Source organism: Theobroma cacao, chromosome 1 (genome assembly GCF_053813885.1).
Source record: "Theobroma cacao isolate CCN51 chromosome 1, ASM5381388v1, whole genome shotgun sequence".
NCBI lineage: Eukaryota > Viridiplantae > Streptophyta > Magnoliopsida > Malvales > Malvaceae > Theobroma > Theobroma cacao.
Window position 1 is genome coordinate 6,713,004 of NC_142639.1, and position 20,700 is coordinate 6,733,703.

At 34.9% G+C, this 20,700-nt stretch overlaps 4 protein-coding genes, 3 non-coding genes and 1 pseudogene across 8 annotated transcripts; 2 read left to right on the forward strand and 6 right to left on the reverse strand.

Annotated features, from left to right (window-relative positions):
• Positions 1–1,111: 1,111 nt before the first annotated feature.
• On the reverse strand, positions 1,112–1,262 carry LOC148764481 (U4 spliceosomal RNA). The gene has a single exon (XR_016024378.1). It is a non-coding gene; the product is annotated as a U4 spliceosomal RNA (small nuclear RNA).
• Positions 1,263–2,167: 905 nt separating this feature from the next.
• On the forward strand, positions 2,168–4,217 carry LOC18611757 (fibrillin-5, chloroplastic-like). The gene is made up of 7 exons (XM_088802848.1): positions 2,168–2,468; positions 2,576–2,691; positions 3,044–3,166; positions 3,460–3,561; positions 3,671–3,715; positions 3,848–3,921; positions 4,046–4,217. Exons 1-7 carry the CDS (start codon positions 2,168–2,170, stop codon positions 4,116–4,118), a joined length of 834 nt encoding a protein of 277 aa, XP_088658974.1. The 3' UTR covers positions 4,119–4,217.
• A 1,058-nt stretch (positions 4,218–5,275) lies between these two features.
• LOC148764482 (U1 spliceosomal RNA) lies at positions 5,276–5,426 on the reverse strand (annotated as a pseudogene).
• A 736-nt stretch (positions 5,427–6,162) lies between these two features.
• LOC148764483 (U5 spliceosomal RNA) lies at positions 6,163–6,280 on the reverse strand. Its single transcript, XR_016024369.1, has one exon. It is a non-coding gene; the product is annotated as a U5 spliceosomal RNA (small nuclear RNA).
• An 860-nt stretch (positions 6,281–7,140) lies between these two features.
• On the reverse strand, positions 7,141–7,301 carry LOC148764484 (U1 spliceosomal RNA). The gene has a single exon (XR_016024308.1). It is a non-coding gene; the product is annotated as a U1 spliceosomal RNA (small nuclear RNA).
• Positions 7,302–9,226: 1,925 nt separating this feature from the next.
• LOC18611759 (pre-mRNA-splicing factor ISY1-like protein) lies at positions 9,227–11,607 on the reverse strand. Its single transcript, XM_007048183.3, has 2 exons — positions 10,496–11,607; positions 9,227–9,625 (listed from the first exon to the last, which is right to left on the reverse strand). The coding sequence occupies exon 1, from the start codon at positions 11,410–11,412 to the stop codon at positions 10,507–10,509; it is 906 nt and encodes a 301-aa protein (XP_007048245.2). The 5' UTR covers positions 11,413–11,607; the 3' UTR covers positions 9,227–9,625; positions 10,496–10,506.
• Positions 11,608–14,237: 2,630 nt separating this feature from the next.
• LOC18611760 (uncharacterized) lies at positions 14,238–16,544 on the reverse strand. Of its 2 annotated transcripts, none has more exons than XM_018123815.2 (2): positions 15,691–16,544; positions 14,238–14,544 (listed from the first exon to the last, which is right to left on the reverse strand). In XM_018123815.2, exon 1 carries the CDS (start codon positions 16,443–16,445, stop codon positions 15,705–15,707), a length of 741 nt encoding a protein of 246 aa, XP_017979304.2. In that variant the 5' UTR covers positions 16,446–16,544; the 3' UTR covers positions 14,238–14,544; positions 15,691–15,704. The 2 variants fall into 2 exon arrangements, with proteins under 2 accessions (XP_017979304.2, XP_017979299.2); XM_018123810.2 differs by having other exon boundaries at positions 14,238–14,526; positions 15,691–16,543.
• Positions 16,545–17,320: 776 nt separating this feature from the next.
• CARA (carbamoyl phosphate synthetase A) lies at positions 17,321–20,589 on the forward strand. Its single transcript, XM_007048186.3, has 10 exons — positions 17,321–17,650; positions 17,727–17,859; positions 18,326–18,414; positions 18,501–18,561; positions 18,665–18,732; positions 18,861–18,989; positions 19,073–19,182; positions 19,273–19,620; positions 20,019–20,184; positions 20,314–20,589. The coding sequence occupies exons 1-10, from the start codon at positions 17,527–17,529 to the stop codon at positions 20,361–20,363; spliced, it is 1,278 nt and encodes a 425-aa protein (XP_007048248.3). The 5' UTR covers positions 17,321–17,526; the 3' UTR covers positions 20,364–20,589.
• The last annotated feature ends 111 nt before the right edge of the window (positions 20,590–20,700 follow it).

The window sequence follows — 20,700 nt, forward strand, 5'->3', positions numbered from 1 at the left end:
GCTATGTCAACTAGAATTATTGATGTCTTGAGTGGTACATTTGATTTGTTGAATAAAATAAAATAAAAATATTATTATTTAGTTTGGTCGATAAAAAGAATAAGTTACGAATTGTTATTATAACTTGTTATAATATTTAATTAGTAAAAATAATTTTGAAATTAAAAAAATAAAATATAAAAAGCTAAATATATTTTATTATATAATAAATGATTATTTATTTTTATTTTATTTTTTTAATATTAATAATTGATAATTTAAATATTAACATTTTATTTATAATTTAATCATCAATATTTTAAAATATTATTTTTTATTTATAATTTAAATGGTATTTTGATTAAAATATTAATAATTTTAATTAATTTTTAAATTTAAAATATTATTTTTATAATATATAATTAATTTTTTAAAATTTCTATTAAATTTTTCTTCATTTTCCTTTTTTGTAATAAAAAAATTATTTTACATAATTAGAGTTACAATTTTTCAAACTTGTAAAGAACATTTTAATCTTTATCACTTTTTAAGGTTTTTTCTCATCCATTGAACAGCTAAAATCATGGAATTGATCTTATCTATTCTTCAGTTTTAGATGATTTTAGGGATAATCATTCCAGAAAAATGGTTGTTCATTAGAGCATTTCACAACCAAATAAAGAAACAAAAATTCCTTAAAAATAAAAAGGGAATTGTATTCTCATGGAAAAATCATTTTGAATTATTTTAAATTCAAATGTTTTGAGTTTAGATAATTCGGATACATTTTTTTTTAGGTTTTCTTTTTAAAATTGTATGTTAGCTGTACTCATTTTAACAAAACTTTCAAGTACCAATTGTAGTAAATCGGAGTTGAATAATTTCAAGTACGAGCTTTAATTCGTTTTGAATTATCTTAAACTCGAAACATTTTAAATTTGAAAAAATTTTCGACTTAAAGTCGTTAACTGAGTTTGGGCTTTTTGGAAATTGAAATCTTAGATTAACTTCCCTCTAGGCCTAGCTCCTAACCCGCTTACAAACTCAGACTTCCAAAATTCCTAGTGAACAATTTTTCGTACAGTATAACCTCAAAAATTATAGCCGAACAATTTTAAACTCAGAATTGTAGGGCTTTACCCCAAAGGGAGCCCTTCCAGAAATTCTCAAAGGCCAGGGCTTAACCCAGGCCCATGAGGGGGTTTGGAAATAGTTTTCAACCAGCAATAGACGCGCCTCGGTTAGAACCTCACTAGCTGCGTCATTGCCCCAAGCGCAAAGATGCTAATCTTTCTCGGTTGGCTCTTTATTTATATGAAACACAAACACTCCTCTTTGTTGACTTGGTGATGTGGGATCCGGACCACGTTTCCTCTATACTAAGGAAAGCGTCATCGATTTCGTTTTGCTTACCTGTTACCCCGCAACTAGTAAATTAACTTTGCTTAGATTTTGATGCAGTAAATCTGTTATAAAGTGCAAGGTAGAGCTTAATAACATTCACTGTATCCAAAAATGGAAGACATTTTGCTCTCTGCCAACATTTCATTCCTCCCCTTTACATAGTATCTACCAGCCCTAGCTTTTCAGTTGATTTTTTAGATCATATTGGCTAGTAACCATGAGTTCAAACAGGTCATTGACGAGGCTATTCCATTTGGTTTCAGATGAAAAATTCACTCTAATAGCTGTTTGGTTGCAGAGAAAAAAAAAACGAAGATAACATTTAGGCTCTTTTGTCTCATGCTTTTAAATTATCTTGAAACATGCTACAAAAGATGCAAGAAACGCCTGGGAAGAAGAACTAATAAAGGTTTTTAAGATTGTATGGAAGATCATCAAAGAGAATGCTAATGAATCAAATCTCCTAATGCTTTAGATGCTTGATGTTTGACCAATTCTATCAATTATTCATACAAAAATATAATAACTTATCTGTCTGCATAGCAGAAGTTTCCAATCTCAATAATTTCAATTTTAATGCATTCTAATCTACAGGGATTGAAATATATTAATAAGCAAATACTGTTGCACCTAGCTTATTGAAAAGGAGAATAAAAATTAAACCGACAATGCCGCAATGGCCAAAGAACCATCAGTATCCAAGCCATAAACTAAATCTTCATCTTTGTCTAGAACATAAAAGAAGCAAAATCTTGTTTCTACTTGTGATTGGAAGTTTGGAATCATGGCCTGCAAGCTTCTCCAGCACCCAGTTCCCACTTCCCAAGCAATTCCTTCAATACCTATGATCAGAAAAATCATAACAGCTCAGAAATTAGCCCCAGCAATGCAGTCAACAACCAAGAGCATAAGATTGTTTGGGCCTCCATCTGGTTTAAAACACATTCTCAAAAACACCACCAAAGTTGCTGAAGATAGCTGTAGCTTAGTTAATGATGACATGGAGGTAGAAGAAAAAGGGAAGGAACCATTACAGAACAGGACACCTGACCTGATCAAAACAAACTTTTACCAGGCGATCAAAGGTAAAACCTTGGAAATTTCAGCCACATATTCATTCCATCTCTAGCTTTGATGACATGAAGAGTTTGAAATGAAAATTGACATGTGTGGCAGTTGTATGTATATCTAGGAATCAATGGAGGGATTTTCGGAGTGCAGTCTGCGAGAAAATCTGAGATTGAAAGGCTGGTGGCGTTGCTTCAGACCCAGAATCCGACGCCTGACCCTGCATTACATCTAGAGAAGGTACATTCAATGCAATTTCTTTCTCCTATCACCAGTTCTAAAGCCTGTACTGTACCAAGGTACTATGGAAGGGTGCCATATCTAATTAATCCAGATTATACATACATGCATGCATATATGTATGTATGTATGTATACTTTCCAACTTGAAAACAAGGTAGTGCTAATTATAGGAAGTTATGGTCCTTAATAGAAATGATCATGCTAAAGCTATCACCTAATATTTTCAGTTGCCATATGTATGATGAGGGTTTTGGTAAAGTTTACTCCTCAATATCGAATGAAATAAGATGTCTGTTCTCACAATAGGAATTCAAAATGTTCAATGACAGTTTTATTTTTATAATTGGAAGGTTGGAGGATGCTGGAAGCTTGTTTACGGTACAAAAACAATTTTGGGAGCCAGGAGGACAAAACTTGGATTGAGACATTTCCTCACCCTGGGGGATATCTATCAGACCATTGATGTTGCTAAGGTGTAAGGTTAATTCTCACCAAATTATAAGTGCATTTAAAAAGTAAATAGTCAAAAACTCATTTCGTATATGTTCCCTACTCGTAACTCTTCTCTAGACAATCTGAACTGCTGCAGTGACCCTTTTTTTTTTCCTCATGCATCAAATTCTGACAAATTTGATTAGCTTCCTTTATCTCTTCAATGAAGTTAGCAGCTCACATACTGTTAATATAACCTTTCAAAAACTGTTTTATGTTAGTATGTCGTTTCCTGATGCTAACCCTGAGCATTTGCTGATGAAAAAAAATGGAGGCCAAAGCGGTTAATGTGATCGAGTTCAACATTCCAGGTTTGAATCTGTTGAATGGACGGCTTAAAATCGAGTTCAACACTTTGAAGACAGCATCTATAACAGTTAGCAAAACCACTCTGTTTTCCCTTCTTTTTTAATTTTTCCCACCTATCAGAATTCTTTCCAAGTTGGGTATTATGCCTGAAATGTCTTCATTTCTAATTGTTACAGAGAGTTGACATGTGTTATGACAAATCAACAATTACTCCAGACCAGGTATATATGCAAATCCAACAAGTATCTGCGAGTCGTTTACTGAAGACAAAGACTTTTGCTGAAACTATTCCTATATGTTGCGCTTACTGAAAAAAAAAAAAACCTTGCTTTTCTTTTAGGAGGAAACAACAGTTGAGGAATGTACTTGGAAAAAAGTATGATCTTCTGCTCAGCATCTTCAATCCAGAAGGTTGGCTTGAGATCTCGTATACTTTTAGTCTCCCTAAAACAGCATTATCACTTTTCTAAGCGCAACTTGACAATTGGAGTGGAGCTTTAATTCCTGCTTGAATGAAATCGAATGTACTTTGTTCCTTGATTGACCATAAGATTTGTAGATGATACCATGATGATTGGAAGAGATGATAAAGGTAATACCTTCGTCTTAGAACGATCAGAGTAAAGAACACTCAAATGATGATGTTTTCGGCATAAACCTCGCTGTGAAGCATGAGAATTGCCTTCATTTTATTTTTTGTTTGAATAACAAAACTCTTGCATATTGGATTCATGTGTGCACAACTCAAGATTACTTGATTGTAGAATAATTTTCAAAGTAATAAAATTGTTATTCATTGATGTTAGTTGTTAAAAGCTGACAAGTGACAGCCTAGTGCTAGAGTTAAAAGGTAAAAAATCAGCTAAAAGAAGAGATCAATGAAATGGTCAGTAAGTGTTTCCAGCTTAAATCTTTCACTGATTAAGTAGTTGGTTGGGTAGTTCAAGAAAGGCGAAAAGAAGAGTTTGATTTTATATCGAGTGACATCATAAGAGAGCATATCTTATTTATTTATAGGAAATTGACATTTCTTATTTGCAAATTAATTAAAGCATGAAGTGTAAGCTGGCATACTCTTAAAATTGGAGAAGGGATTCGGATAGTGTCAGGGTCATAACTTGGGACTTGAGAGGCGTGCATAGTAAGGTGCTTGGGGCGAAGCAGAATCTTACTAAACAAATGACATCTAGATTTCTATATGCCATTCTACAGGAAGCTGAAGGATTGGACTACTATTTGCCTCCTATCTAGGATTGTGGAACTGGAGCACTTGACTAACTTGCCTTGTCTTAAAAAAATTTTCCATCTCATTTTTCTATGAGCTAATTGATGCACAAAACAAGAAAGCCATTATTCAAAGGAAGGCATGGATTTAGAGGCAAACTATTTTTCTTTATCAATCTGTCAAGCTTCACCTAGTCTTCTGGCTTTAAAGCAAAAAAGTTTATCACTTTATCAGGAAGCGCTTCTCCTTCTAATTCTTACTTTTTCCCCTATCACCTCTTTCTGAAACATGAATCATCAACGAAAGTTATGAACTTATTAATATATACGCATTTACAAATAGCCAAGTCACAATAGTAGCAAGTCAATGGTACTAAACACTAATGTGGCAGGGGGTTCTCTGCTAGATAAGCTCTGTGGACCGATCTTCCATCCAAGGCTGTCAATTTTAACGTTGAACTCTGATTAGCCGATTTCATGAATGAGAGGACTCATTTTGACCAGGGCCAGCATCAGGCAGAAATAGCGCCCAAACAAGAAACTTGGTTCAGTTTTGGATAGTGACCGCGCGTACGCAGGCCCCCACGACCATAAATTACGACGTACTTGTGGAGACCTTAGACAGTTGCACCTCCCAAGTGCAATGGAGGCCACAAGCCTAGGCCATAGACCTTATTGATCGCCCATCGACCCCGTCCAGGTAAGTTAGTTTCAATGTTACTCCGGGGATCAACTTTATTGTGAGTGCTCATCCATTATCTAAGGCTTTCTCCAGATGCGGGAAGTGAGTCATTTCTTATACCAAGATATCACTCTACCTATAACTATAAGCCTCTCTTCTCTCAAGAGATTTGAAGTGAAAAGTTGAAATTCTAGAGATTTTATTGACACTTTTTTCTTTTGAAATTGAACAAGAGAGCTAAGAACCTGTCTCGACCTAATGTCTTGGTGAAAATTTTCAGCAAGCTGCTTGGTTGATGGAACATGGGCAGTAACTACTACTTTAGCTTGAATATGCACCCGATTAAACTGGCAATCTTTATCAATATACGTGGTACATTCATGGAAAACTAATTGGATGCAATGTATAGGGTAGTAGCTTCATTGTCGCAATATACCTTGATACTAAGAATGCAAAACCTAGAGATCACAGACAAAGAGGGCAAAGCCAAACGAATCCGCTAGTAGCAGCAGCATGGTAGTTACAACTAGTTAGAAACAGTTGCTAACTTGTTTCTTGGAAATTTATGTAAAACCGTGGTCATCAATCTTGAGATTCTTAAGAACACTAATAAAAGTACAATGTCAATGGTGGTAGTTCCATTGGTGCATTATTCAGATACTTAACCTCCCATCTTACAGAAAGGAAACAGCTACTGCCCTAAAATTGACAGGTCAAACTGAAGAATCTATTAATTAAAACTTTTTACTGGCCTTAGTAAGAGGCATTCTTCAAGAAATGCCCCTCCCAAAAATTGGTGTATGCCGTTTTCAGCAGCGAGCACACGGTATTCTTTAGTAAAAGGCGAAAGAATAGTTCGCTTTGTACTCTCTGCACGGCTCCATGAGTCCTCTGTAAGGCTCAGGCGATTGGTTATAAAGAAAAGGGGGTGACTGTTGTTTCCTGTCTTCCTGCCATGTGGGACTTGCCTGGTGAGGGCCCTAAAATTTAATCTCCTAAACTTCACATGAGGATTGACACAAAGATGGGACTTGCTTACACTATACAAATAATATGGCAAGACAAATAGGCAGCAAAATAATGGCATTTGTTAGTAAAGCATGATAGTAGACACTCATTGGCATGTATAGTTGTGAACTTTCTACAATTCACCTTTGTAAAAACAAATTTTCTAATGAGATGATTCTATGATGCCATTAGGATTGCCTGTTTTCAACTAAGCTGCAAATCTTAATTTGCAAATTGAGCACTAGTTCACAGAACATGATATTCCCATGTTCATCAACAAACTCAGTTTTCACCTTTGATTTTTCTTCGAGATTAAAAGAGTTGAAATATTTTCCTTTATTTTTTACTACATTCATCATCTTCGTTTAATCATGACTTCTAGAGTCTGCACATACTTAGAATGATGATGACACATTGGGTAAGAACTGAAGCTAGTCAAGAATTGAAGAGTCTCTACACATGTAATTGATGATGAAAGATTGGGTGGGTGCTTAAAGTTTTCACCTGTGGTTACTTTTCCTCCGTTACATTCGTTACCAACCGTTAATTACATTCCATGAATGATTAACGATACCCCCCATGAATTGCAATCCGTAAATGAAGGTCATGCTTATGCAACATTCAAAGACGGCTGAAACTAATCGCCACTTTGTCTCCGGGTCCACAGCAACCCGCAGGCGTTCATCTGCTCCATCTTCACCTAATCCAAAACGTTTACACTTCCAAAATTGGGTAGGGGCCGCGCGCACGCAGGCCCCCTCTGCCACAAATTATGACGTAGGCTCTCCCACTTGGGGAGACCTTAGACAGATGCACCACCAAAGTGCAATGGAGGCCATCTACCTAGGCCATGAGCCTTTTTGATCGCCCATTGACCCCGTCCAGGTAAGTATGTTTCCCAGTTCGCCCATGCTTATTTTTTATAGCAGCTGGTCACATCTCCTCTTTAGTGTTTCGACGGTGTGGGACTCAAGTTGTTATGTAACGTCAGTCTACTTGTCAGATATGGCAATCGGGAAAATCCGAAATGAATTGTTGAGACTCTCACCTCTCGAGTAACCTCATGCCTTATAGTATGTTGTGATATAGGAAAGATTGGATTCTGAAGGAAGGATTCACTTCAACAGTTGGGCCACTCCTCTAGCACTCTGTTTGGCATTGAAATTCCAGGCACAAGTCTGCTTCTTGTCCTTGTGACTTGAGAAGCAAGCGCCAAGAGGTTCTGAGATTTTGCCTCCGAATTAAACGTTTTAAATTTAATCATCAGTCCTTCCACCAAACCAATTCATAAATATGAAGCAAGTGAAAAAAAATATCCATTTTGCTATCGTTGTAGCTGCAGAAACACAACTTTGACAAACCTTACCCAAATGTTCTCGCCTAAGGTTCTGCCTTACCATTCACTTTGCCATTGATATCGACATCTAATTGCAAGCAAAATGTGTCGAGCAACTTAAATAAGATATTATATGTCTTTGCTATGATAAAAAATGGAAGAGGCAAAGAGTTCACCTCCAAGACTAGCGGAATCCCGGTGCGAAACCAGCCTCATGCATTTTTCATTATTGACCCTTTTAGAGAATTTGCCTGACTGAGAAGCAAAAGCTTTTTCTGCATCTCGTATAACTAAGTTATGTTCGCATGTGTGCACAAGTTTCCTTGGCTCAAAGTAGAATTCAGGCAACAAAACCATCTCATTCTCATCTCTCTACCCCTCTTCCTCAGAAAAATATTTAAAATCAACCAGGCAATTATGCAAAAATCAGTGCTTGCGATGGTCACAAATTGGATTCAACCGATTTCAAACAGTCAATAGAAAGGCAAAAGCTGCACACCAAATATCGGTTTCGAAAAACAACTTGATAAAAGCAAACACATTCCTGAACGGTGTGTATAAGATGTCTCTTTTGGCTCTCAACTGTAGACGATAAGATGCCAAGAGAAAGTGGAATACTCTGTGTGAAACATCAGAAAAGTAGTTCACTTTCATCCTAAATAGTTTTATTTTGATAAATGAAACATATAATCACATAAAACCCACTATCCAAGACCACAATGATTTTGTAGCTGCACAGCAATTGAGACACATTAACACAGTATATAAAATACATGGCCTGCAGTGAAAGGATAAAATTTTCTCTTCATCTTCTGATGTCTGCATGCAGATATACATATCGAACCTCTTAACACACGCACTTCAGCGATTGTGCATGTTTATAATATAGTGTGATTGGAGGAGACGAAGTAGACAGTTGGAATTTCTTAGAAGGCAATCAATTTGGCAATGATTAGACAATTAAAAAAATAATTCAAAGATAAATAGATTGCATACACTGGCAGGACACAAAATGAGGCTTTCACCACAAATCATGAACCATAACATATTCTTTTAGCATTGTAACTGCATCGATTTGTCTCATTTTGACATCATCAAGGCTAGAAGCATAGTTGATTTACAACCTCTTTGAAAGATGATCTCCAGTAGTCTTGGCTTGAGGTAGTATACTAAATGAAAAACAACACTGTCGACAGAATTTAGAAGCATAGTTGATTTACAACCTCTTCAAAAGATGATCTCCAATAGTTTTGGCTTGAGGTAGTATACCAAATAAAAAACAACATTGTTGGCAGAAGTTTTGTTATTATCCACATTTTGTTTCACGAAAAAAATTGCTCTCCAAAAGAATCAAAACGATTAGAGAACAACCAAATGGAGCTATAGAACTTCAAAGCTTTTATGGAATCCATTACACTGCTACACTATATTGTCCTAGGAGTTTTCTTAATCAATTCAGATCAGACAATCATGCCACACAAGTCCACATAACCCATGCATGGTCAGATATCCTGAAGTTACTTCATAAGAACTGTAAAGTCAAAATCTTAACACATCATATATGGGATGCTTGACATTTAGAATCTATGCCTTGAACATAAATTCATACATGTTTATCATCAGCACGGATCTTTGTAGTGTACATTGTAATTAATTTTTTAAGTAATAGTTTGGGGGAAATCTTTTGTTAATAAAGATCACAAGTGCCGCGTCATTTTCCTGTTTGATAGCAAGTATCGTTAATCGACATGAATGCTACCATAAACTGCAATGACACCAACTTTCTATCTATTAAAATGATTACTCTATTTTCCACTGATTGTAGGAAGGCTATTCCCTCAAACTAATGACCTCTCCATGGTGAAAGTGAAAGTCTGAAAGCTGTCCACAAGGTAAAGGTACTTAAACAAGTTAGGAAACCTACAATAACTCATGTACCAAAACAGCAACAGAGCATGATTTTTCTTTTAACTAAGATTTTTATCAGTTAGAATCAACTGCCATATAGGAATTGCACAGATCATGCTATCCTCAAACATGAAGTTCGTTCAACAGTTATATATCTTCCACTTAAAAGTTAACCCCTAAAATAGAGTTAATGCTTACAGAATACATCGTGTTGAAAGGCCAGTATGGATTTAAATGGTACAAAACCTGTTTTTATATATCATCAAATCTCATAAATGTCATCTATAAGCAAAATTTATATCATTCAATTAAAAAAACTATCTACAGCCTCACCTTAAACTCAAGAAAACTTGTTATAGTGACTGTTATAAATATCAAAAAGACTCAGAGGTCACAGGCAATATCATTCATCCAATGTCAAGTAAAACTTTACCAAGATAACTATTCAAGGTTTACAATCAAAACTAGAATGAATGGCTATCACTCAAAGTAGCATCAATAAGAAACCAACATTCTGTTATAATCTCTAACTTCATCCAACAACCAAAGATAACAACAAGGTATGATAGCATCATCAAGAGGTCAGGTGAGAGCTATCACAAGATTAACAAAAATATCATCATAATTCCAATCATGTCTATCAATGACAGAAAATTAGTGCAAATATTATCAAAATTTGCAAATATAAACAATTTTCTTGCTCATTTGGACATGATTACCAAGCTGCATATGGAAAAGTACTTCTACAAACTCAAATTCCACATAATTCACATAAAATTTAAAGCAATCTAACCAAAACAGAAATGTTATATCACCAGTCTAAATTCAAAAATACAACATTACCATCATCTATTCTACCGATGAATATTAAGCATATCTTTTGCTTCACTCTGTTCCTCCAACAATCCTTCACTCGCATACTTATTCAATAGCTCCATCTTCTTCTTCTCCACAACCATCCTCTCAATCTCTTTCTCATCCGGCAACGGCACGTGAACAACAAACTCCCTCTCCTTCTCCATCCTCTCCTTCTCCTCTCTCTCCCTCTCCCTCCTCTCCTCCTCCACCACATCCTCCTCTTCCTCAAACAACACCTCCCTCACCGCAGCCCCCACACTAACCACCTCCTTCGCCCCTCTCCTTGCCTCTCTCCTAATCTCCTCTACTCTCCTCCACTCCTCCTCCGCTTCCGCCCTTATCTTTGCCTCCGCAGGCCCCTCCACTCTCTCCAAAACTCCATCCTCATCATCCCTATACCCATAATAACTCGCATCAATCCTCTTATATATATCATATCTCGTTCTTCTCTTTCGCAATTCCGGCGGCTTCTCAAACAACTCTCTAACTCCCGGCAACTTCTTTGCAGCTCCAAAATACCGATACCCAGGCCCTCGTCCGCTAGGGTTTGGAACATCCACTATATTCCCTTCTAAATCCGTCATTTTAGGAGCGTGTTTGGCATAATTCGGGCCGCCAAGTTCGACAATACGGCGTTCCCAATGTGACTTTTCCCGTATGAGCTTGTTGATCTCGTCGTTGAGGTCGCGGAGGCGGTGCTCCCCAAGACCTTCGTTTTGGATCTCGGCGACTTTGCGGCCTATCTCTCGCATGATTTGTTGACGCCATTTGTCAGCCTCGGCGAGGTCGCGGCATTCCGAGGCGAGGTATGGGCGGCGCTCTTTGGGTTTCTTTTTTTCCTCGGCTTTTAGGGCTATGAATCGATTGAGCATCGATTGAGCTTTCTCTTCGTTTCGAGCCATTTTCTGGATAGGGGTTTTAGAATGGAGATTAAGGTGTCTACGAAGGTTATATTGACAGAGAGTGAGAATTAAACCCTAAAAAAATCAAAACACCTGATAAACCCAGCAAGAAGAGGGAAGAAACGAGGGATCTGGATTCAACGTTGGTGCCACTGTAGAAACAGTTTAAGCGGCACGTCTGATGTCTTTCTTTATATTTTTATATATATATTTTAAAGAGTTTGTCCTTAATTACTACTCCATTTAGAAATTAAGTTTATGTGTTAAATAAAAAGTTGGAGAAGGAAATTTAAATTTATATATACATTAAAATGATTAATATTTTCTAAATTTGATAATAACTTTTTCTTAGACTATTTTGTTAATTAATATTTAATAAATTTGTATAATCATCTCCAGTTCTCCCTTTTTTGTCAATCATACTATATATTATCTTTATTATACTACTTTAGCCCCTCAATTTTGATTATTAGAAATAAAATTAAAAAAATAACTTTATTTTTTAAACCAACATAAAATAAAAAGAGAACATAAAATTTGAACTTGAAATTTTTTTCTTTAATAGCTTTTTGAATGTTAAAACATAAATAAAAAAACCCTACCTAAAAATAATATATTTCAATAGTAAATATATATTTATAATTAAAAAATTAGCTAGAATAACTTTAAAAAATTAACTTATTTAAAACATTTTAAATAAGATCTTATTCTTTTATTACATTTAATTAAGTTTTTATATTTTTAATTTTGAGTCAAATAAATCTTAAGAGTTAATGATTGATTAAATATTATTCATCAAAATATTACTTGTCATGCAATACTATATAACATTGACGTATCATAATGGATAATAATTTATCATGCCAATGTAACATGATAAATCATATGAAATTTTTTATCATTTATATTAACATCGTATTAATGCCATATCAACAATGCATGAGAGTAAAATAATAAGTACATTTTGACTAATGATTATTAATTAATTATTAGTTATAAAAGCTTATTTGATTCAAAATAAAAATATAAAAACTTAATTGACTATAATAGAAAATAAACAAATTATTTAAATATTTTAAATAATTTATAGATTTTTTAAAATATTATATAAAAAATTATTTAGATAATTTTAAACTTAATTATAAATCCATATAAAATTCGAATAAAATGAAATTTTTGCCATGGGGCAAAGAGAAATGTAAACACATTATATGCGTGCCTAAAACCATTTTGGTTCAACTAAGTAATAAAAGTGAATGAGATTTAAGTAGAAATTATAAATTCTAATTGTAAAAAAAATTTGATTGAATTATAATAAAAAAATTACTCAAACTAATGATTAAATATCTAAATATCTGAACTTTTATTTTGAATCAAATATACATTTCTCGCCCTACATTAATAAATTTTTTTATGTGACATCATCATGCGGTACAATCAACCGTTAATAAAAGATTTTATTTGATACAAATAAAAGTTTAGGAGTTTTTTTAAGTGTAATAAAAAGATAGGGACTAAATTATTATTATTTTTGTATAGTTCGGAAGCTTATTTAGATATCTAACCTAAGTTTTTATTTTTCTATAGTGTTTAATTAAACTTATGTACTTTTATTTTGAATCAAATAAATTTTTATAACTAACTTTTAATTAATTATTATTAATTAAAATATCATTTATAATTTTATATTCATATGACGTGAACAGTAAAAAATGCAAAGTGACAATATCATCACACATCACATTCATTATAACATGTCAATATTAAGTAATCGTAAATGACAAACGACATTGTAACTAACGAAAATTAATCAACCAGTAATAATAAATGTTTATTTAATATAAAATAAATATACAATAACTTAATTAAACGTAATAAAAATTTATTTAAATTTTACTAAATAAAAAATGGATTTCTTGAGATATTATATATTTAAAACTATATTATTAATAATGAACTTTTCAATGGATTTTACTTCAAATTTTAAAAATTTAAAATAAATAGAAATATTCGAACATATTGTCCCTTCTAATTAATTATCAATCTATCTTAATTAATCAAATTCAATCTATTTTAATCAATTAACATCAGGTTCAACCAATTAATAGTTATGCCGCTGATGATAGAAGCTAACAAGAAACTGAGCGATGGTTGAGGTACATATGAAGGGAGAAAGAGGAACTGCGGAAGAATGCAGCAGCAACTGATTTGGACGACTTACAATGGTAGCTATAGCCTATGTGACTAAAATTGATTCTTGAGAGACCCACCACCACCAGATAACAGATTGACAGATGAATTGTTCTCGAAAAGGCACAAAGTATTGTCTAAGCAGTGAAAGCTCAAGAGCTTGGTCTGATAAGAAAAAGTGATTTAACATTATGCGAAGAATACAAAATGCGTTTCTTGGAGGTGTTAATGATAACAGAGTTTTACCGACTGCACGCAGAGGGCCGAGACAAACCATAGAAATTCCGTCCGGTTGCTCATAGGGCTGAAAGAGATTGTTGTAGCTTACGACGGTGCCACTGCTAGCAAGCTTTTATTTGGTAGGAACTAAAGTACTTTACAAGCTGACTCATATGAGGAGATTGAATTTCCTCTTCATTAGTGATGAGAATTTATGAAATAACAATAACTAATAACCTAGTTAATGGAGTAAATGAATACACACAAGCACAAAATGTCAAAAAACGTTGAAATTGATAAGAGAAATCCAGGCTCATGCCACTTACTTCACCTTGCGCAAGAAATAGCTAAAGCTTCTATGCTGGGAAAACCACGGAAAATTCACTACAACCTTAGTAGGCTATTTAAGCCATCAATTTCAGTAAAAACAACACCATCAATTTTGAGCCATCAGATTATTGCATGCAAGTCTTGAAAGACATCATTGTAAGTTGCCTATGCTAGGATTACAACACATCATCAAAGAAGCCAGTTTCAATGTTGAACCAGAAAATAGTACATTGATAAGTTTTCACAAAACTATTTTCAGGCACCTAACATTTAGATATTTTTAATACTTTAAAACCGTCTGCTGTCAGAGAAAACCACACTACACTGCAGCTATAATGGATCACCAATTTCATAGGTAAGGAACGTCCCTTCATTCTGCAGCCACAAGAGATCCTAGAGTGAGAAAAAGATGGTATTCACGAAACAAGCAAGTTCATCTTATAAAACCATCAAAGTTCCGAATTGTAGAGCCACAAGAATAGCAAGCAGGTGGAGAAATTGCAAACGTTGCTGATACAGGAACAGTAAAGAAAGTTCTTGCCAGCTAGCAATTGATGAATCAAGCAAATATACATTCAAGATACCTTGACATCAAAGACATACTTGCTTGGCCAACTCTTTTGACACCAAAATATAGCACTGCTCATAAAGACTTCATGAGTAAGAAATGCATGTGTGATATTTGGATTATTAATATATTCCACAAATGTTTACTCTCAGATAAAACCAAATGTCCAATCCACATCAAACATGGAAAAAAAAAAAAAAAGAGTTGCTCAAAAATCTCTCAAAATTAGAAGTCTGAGTGAACAACATGATGCCAATGCTATGAAAATTTAACGGGCCAACATGTTGAACTCATCCAGAGAAGGAAAAACTTTTCTATTATGTAACTTGATTGACATCAGGCAATTCAAGAACTATTGATCCAACAATGAACTTTTCAAGTAAAATCCTGTTTTATGTCCTAATGAACATTGTCAAAACAAATATTTCAAACAAAGCTATAAAGTAAGAAATGGAACATCTTTAATGCAAAATCAGTCACAAAAAGCATCCTTCTAGACTTGGGATGTCCCATGAGCAGGCCCTTTCTTTCACAAACTGACATTGTGATACTCTAGGTTGGAAAATTTCCAGTGACAACAAGTTAAAAAAATCAGTCAGCCACATATCACTTCTACCTTTGATAAATTTATTTCAAGACCAGAGATCAGTTAACTAAGATTGAAAATGAAATAGTCCAACCATTCTGATCCAAACCCAAAATGATTTCAATAATTAAGGTCAATTTCAACTATCAAACAAATTCAGAATTGTCAAGTGATGCATCGGTGATACCTAACTAACAAAAACTAACTCATATTTGGTTTTTAACTGAATTACATTAAACCCACAAAAAAAAAAAATTGCATATACATTCCATCAAAAATAAAACTTTTAATATAAAGAAAACAGCTTTTGTTCTAAAGCACCTAACAATTCATCAAGAACCCATTTCATAATTCTAAATTAAAACACTTAAACAGCAAAATGTACCTTTCACCTAGACTTCACCTAAGCTTCTGCTTCCCGGAACTTTTCCTAGCCGCTTCCTTAACCTTCTCAATATACCCTTCAATAGGCGGAGTCAAAGTGGCCATAAACCTATTCGCCGGAAATGGGGTCAAATCCGGTACCAAAGCCGCCTCCTTAAGCTTCTCTGGCAAGGCCTCAATCGCCTCCTTTTTCATTCTCAACAAATTACTCTCAGCCGCCTGCCTTGCCCTATGCTTCCTCATTAAAACCCTACTATACTCCTTAGCCAATCTCCGTCCATCCTCCACCGTCAGCTCGTATTTGGGTATCTTATCAGCATCAATAAGGCCCAATGTGATCAAATCCAGCCCAGGTGTCCCCATTATCATAGGATCATCAGGAACTCCCATCGCTTTTCTTCCTCCTTTCTTCAAAATCTCCATTTCCCTTTGCCGTTCTTTGCTTATTAATCCCAATTTTTCCCGCTCGGCTTCGCGGCCTCGCTCCTTGGGGGAGAGGTGACGGACTGGAGTGGGGGCATTGAGGCATTGGTCGTAGAGTCTTTGCTTTTCGTCGGGGATTCGGCCACCTTTCGGGAGTGAATCGTCGGTAGGAGCACCGCCTTTACCTTTTTTAGTGGAGACTTTGGAGCGCTTTAAAGGTTGGCCGGCTTTGAGTTTGGCTTTGCCCTTGGCGGTTCCGCTGACGGTGCAGCGTTGGAGGAGTTGGTGACCGAGTGTTGTTAGAGGTTTGGGATGGCTTGCGATGCGGATCATGGTTTTTCTGGGGTTTAAGAAACTCAATAATTAAAATGCTTTCTATTTCCTGAAATGAGAAAATGAAAGAAACTGAGGTTTTGGGTTTTTCAGAAAATATGATAGGGCCCCCCGCCCCTCCCGTGGATTTGATGTTAAACCTAGTTGGAGACCGTCTGAGTCCCCCAACCTACTAATGGCCCATATTATTTCCAAGGTGGACTTTTACGGCCCATTTATTTTTGTGCAAACTATTGTGTTATGAATTTAAACCAAATGAAATCATAATAGAAAAAAATGCTATAGTGTTTATAAAATATTCTTTATTACACTTATTTTATTTATTTATGAATAATAACAATTAGTTAAAACTTGAACCAAACCATATGATTAAATAAAATTTTAAAACTACTTCAATTTTAAGTAAACACAAACTTTTTTTTGTAAAAAAAAAAAAATATTTATCGCAATTACGAGTCAATTAGAGATGACTTGATTTAGTATCAAGTTTGAGTTCAGCTCAGTTAAAAAACTCAAGCCTGAAGCTCAATCAAAATTTATTTTTATTTGGGTTTAAGCTCGACATTTGAATTATTTAAGTTAGATTTGATTAAAGGTAATTATAATTAATTTAATTTAAATTCAAAATTGATATAAAAATTTTAATAAATATTATATTATATTATATATATATATAATATTGAAAAATTCAAAATGAATCACTGGAATGGAATATTATAAAATTTAATTTGGTTCAACAATAAATGAGTCAAATTTAAATAATCAAACGGGGTTCTAAATAATTTACCAATAATTTGCACAATAACATTATTAAAAAATAAGATTGGTTTGAAGGGAAGAGGCTCATGAGAGCCTAAACGCAGTGGATTTTCCAAAAATACCTACTTCCTCCAAAAACCGACAAAATGCATTTTGGAAGTAACTGAGCGCTGAGCAGCCTTCACTTTTCAGAGCAGCCATCGTTTAGCTGTCTTTTAGCTCAAACCCAAAGGCAGCGGTTTATCACCGGTAGCGTTGTTGTAGCTCAACGCACATAATAAAACCCTAAAGAAGGAAGACAAGGACATTTTCAGAGAAAAAAATGGGCATGAAAGCTGTGGATTTTTCGCTTAGAATCAACCCTTCTATTTGCTTTACTCAAAACCCTCCAAAACCTTCCTCCAAGCTCGTCAGATGCTCTCTCTCCCCTGACGGTGCCGCCACTGGTAAACTCTTTTCCGTTTTTCTTTTCCTTCTAAAGTTTGTCTCTTCCTTTTTTCTGTGATATTGGGTGGTTTTCAGGGTTGGCGGAGAGGCCATGGAAGTTAGCGGATTCAAGGCTGGTTCTTGAAGATGGTTCTGTTTGGAGGGCTAAATCTTTTGGTGCCTCTGGAACCCAAGTCGGTGAAGTGGTTTTCAACACTTCTTTAACAGGGTAAGATGATACATTATTTGAATTTTGGTTTCCTTTTAGAATAAACAAAATTAAGGAAATTTTGACTGCTTGTTGATGCTTAATATTATATTTCAACATGAGATTGCCTTGGCTTTTGGTTTAAAATCTTAAGAAATTTCAAAGTTTCTGAATGACAATAATGGAATGACGAAAGAAGGTGGGATTTAATAAACTTAAGTTGCAGTAAATTTTTTAATTTGAAGCTGTGTTTGATAAGATTATCTAGATTTTGTGTAATAATGGAATTAATGAAGACTTCTTCCTTTAATTCATTTTTGTTTTAAGGCTTGTCATTGCTTTTATAGTGGAGTTATAAACTTTGTTATCTGCTATGTCTTTGTTTTGTTTCCTTCTCATTGTAGAGTAAATATGTGGACTATGGAAACTGAAGTTTATCATCTGTAGGCATTGTCTAATTCATCGGCAAAATATAATTGTTATGCAGGTATCAGGAAATTCTAACAGACCCTAGTTATGCTGGTCAGTTTGTCCTGATGACCAATCCACATATTGGCAACACTGGAGTAAATTTTGGTAAGTAAATTTTACCTTTCAAATCCTTGCAAGTCTGACTTGTTGAAAAACTATATATGATCTGATGTTGATGCCTACCCCATCAGATGATGAAGAATCAAGTCAATGCTTTCTTGCGGGCCTGGTGATCAGAAGTCTAAGTATTAAGTAAATTTCGTCCTCTTCTCAATCTCTTAGATTATGCCATTTACAGCTTTCACACAAAAGGTTTGCTCCTTTGTTTCCCAAATTCTAATTAAATGTTTTGCAGCACTTCAAATTGGAGATGTGCAGAAACCCTTGGTGATTACTTAGCAGAAAGAAATATTATGGGAATTTGTAAGTTGTATATATGGCACTGAATATCTATATAGTTGACTGCTTAACCTAAGATGTACTGTGACAAATCTTTTCTTTGGGCATAACTTCTGGCCTCCTTTGATCTCGATGCTTTCCTATAATGGCAGATGATGTTGATACACGTGCAATCACCCGCAGATTGAGGCAAGATGGAAGTCTTATTGGGGTTTTGAGCACGGAACAATCTAAACCAGATGAAGAACTTTTGGAAATGTCACGTTCATGGGACATTGTAGGTAAGAATAGCTATACTTATTTAAAAGTTATGAGCACTTTTTAAAGGATAAGCAATCTTATTCTTCTTGTCTTTATTTTGCAGGTATTGATTTAATAAGCGGTGTTTCCTGCAAATCCCCTTATGAGTGGGTTGATAAAACAAAATCAGAATGGGACTTCAACTCCAATGGAAGAGATCGAGAGACTTACAGAGTTAGTATTATTTTTGAAATTTTATGTTGGAGGTTTTAATCCTTGCTTTGTGTCTGCTCTTACACTGCTCCATTTCTTTTTAAATTGAAGGTTATTGCCTATGATTTTGGGATCAAGCATAATATACTTCGGCGCTTAGCATCTTATGGCTGTCAAATCACTGTTGTCCCATCCACGTGGCCTGCTGCTGAAACCCTAAAGATGAAGCCAGATGGAGTTCTTTTCAGCAATGGTCCTGGAGATCCTTCGGCAGTTCCTTATGCTGTTGAAACGGTTAAGGAAATTCTGGGAAAAGTTCCTGTTTTTGGAATTTGCATGGGCCATCAGTTACTTGGCCAGGCCTTGGGTGGTAAAACCTTTAAGATGAAGTTTGGTCACCATGGAGGAAATCATCCTGTTCGCAACCTTCGCAATGGTCATGTTGAGATTAGTGCTCAGGTGTGTTTAACTAGCCAAAGTGTTTCCATGCATAAATAAGTCCCTTGTGTGCATGTATAGTTTTGTCAGCATGGATTTAAATTTTACTCTGGGAACCAACTCCACTCCACTTAAACACCCCCTTGTCTCCTCCCCACAACCCCCACCCCCCCCTCTCCCCCCCCCCCCCAAAAAAAAAAAAAGAACAAGAAAAACAGACACACACACACACAAAAATGAAGAAAACAAAGTTTTGATATATTCATCTGAATATTGCAGATCTTATTTATATTTTTATTGCAATGTTTTGCATTTATACTATCTATAAGTTTGGATGTATATCTACTTGGTTAGATTTGTTTAAAAGTGCATTGTATCATTTGGGTTGTGTTTTCACCTTAGAATTTATTATTTGGCAGAATCACAACTACGCAGTTGATCCTGCATCACTCCCTGAGGGTGTGGAAGTGACTCATGTCAATCTTAATGATAGAAGCTGTGCTGGTCTTGCATATCCTTCTTTAAATATTATGTCTCTTCAGTACCATCCTGAAGCATCCCCAGGACCTCATGATTCAGATTGTGGTGAGAACTTTGTCCTACATCTAATTTTGACGTATTGGTTTTCAGTTTTTCCTTTTTAACCAAGATCAAAGATTCCCATGTTTGTTAAAACCATTTCTTTCGCTCAACACACGTTGTTTCTTGCCACAGCTTTTAGAGAATTCATAGAGCTTATGAAGTCAACAAAACAAGCTGCTTGAGGGAATCTGTGATATCCAAAGGTTCAAATTTTTGGGTATTGTCTTTGATTGGCGATGTTTTGAAGAGCTATTGTTTGGTTGATATTTGCTTTATCTAGAGAGAAGGAAGAAGGGAGTGCTCTATGTCACAATTTTGTATGAAATAGTTTAGATACTTTGTATGTTTTCTATTTTTGAACTGTACTTGATGACTTATAGAAAGATAAACACTAATTATTGGCATTTACTTTTGGCTCACAGTACTCTTTGTAGTTTTAGCATAATATTATCTTGTCTTCAAAGTGAGGCGGCATGTTCATTTTCCTATTACTAGAATGGGAGTAGGGTATTGTATTGA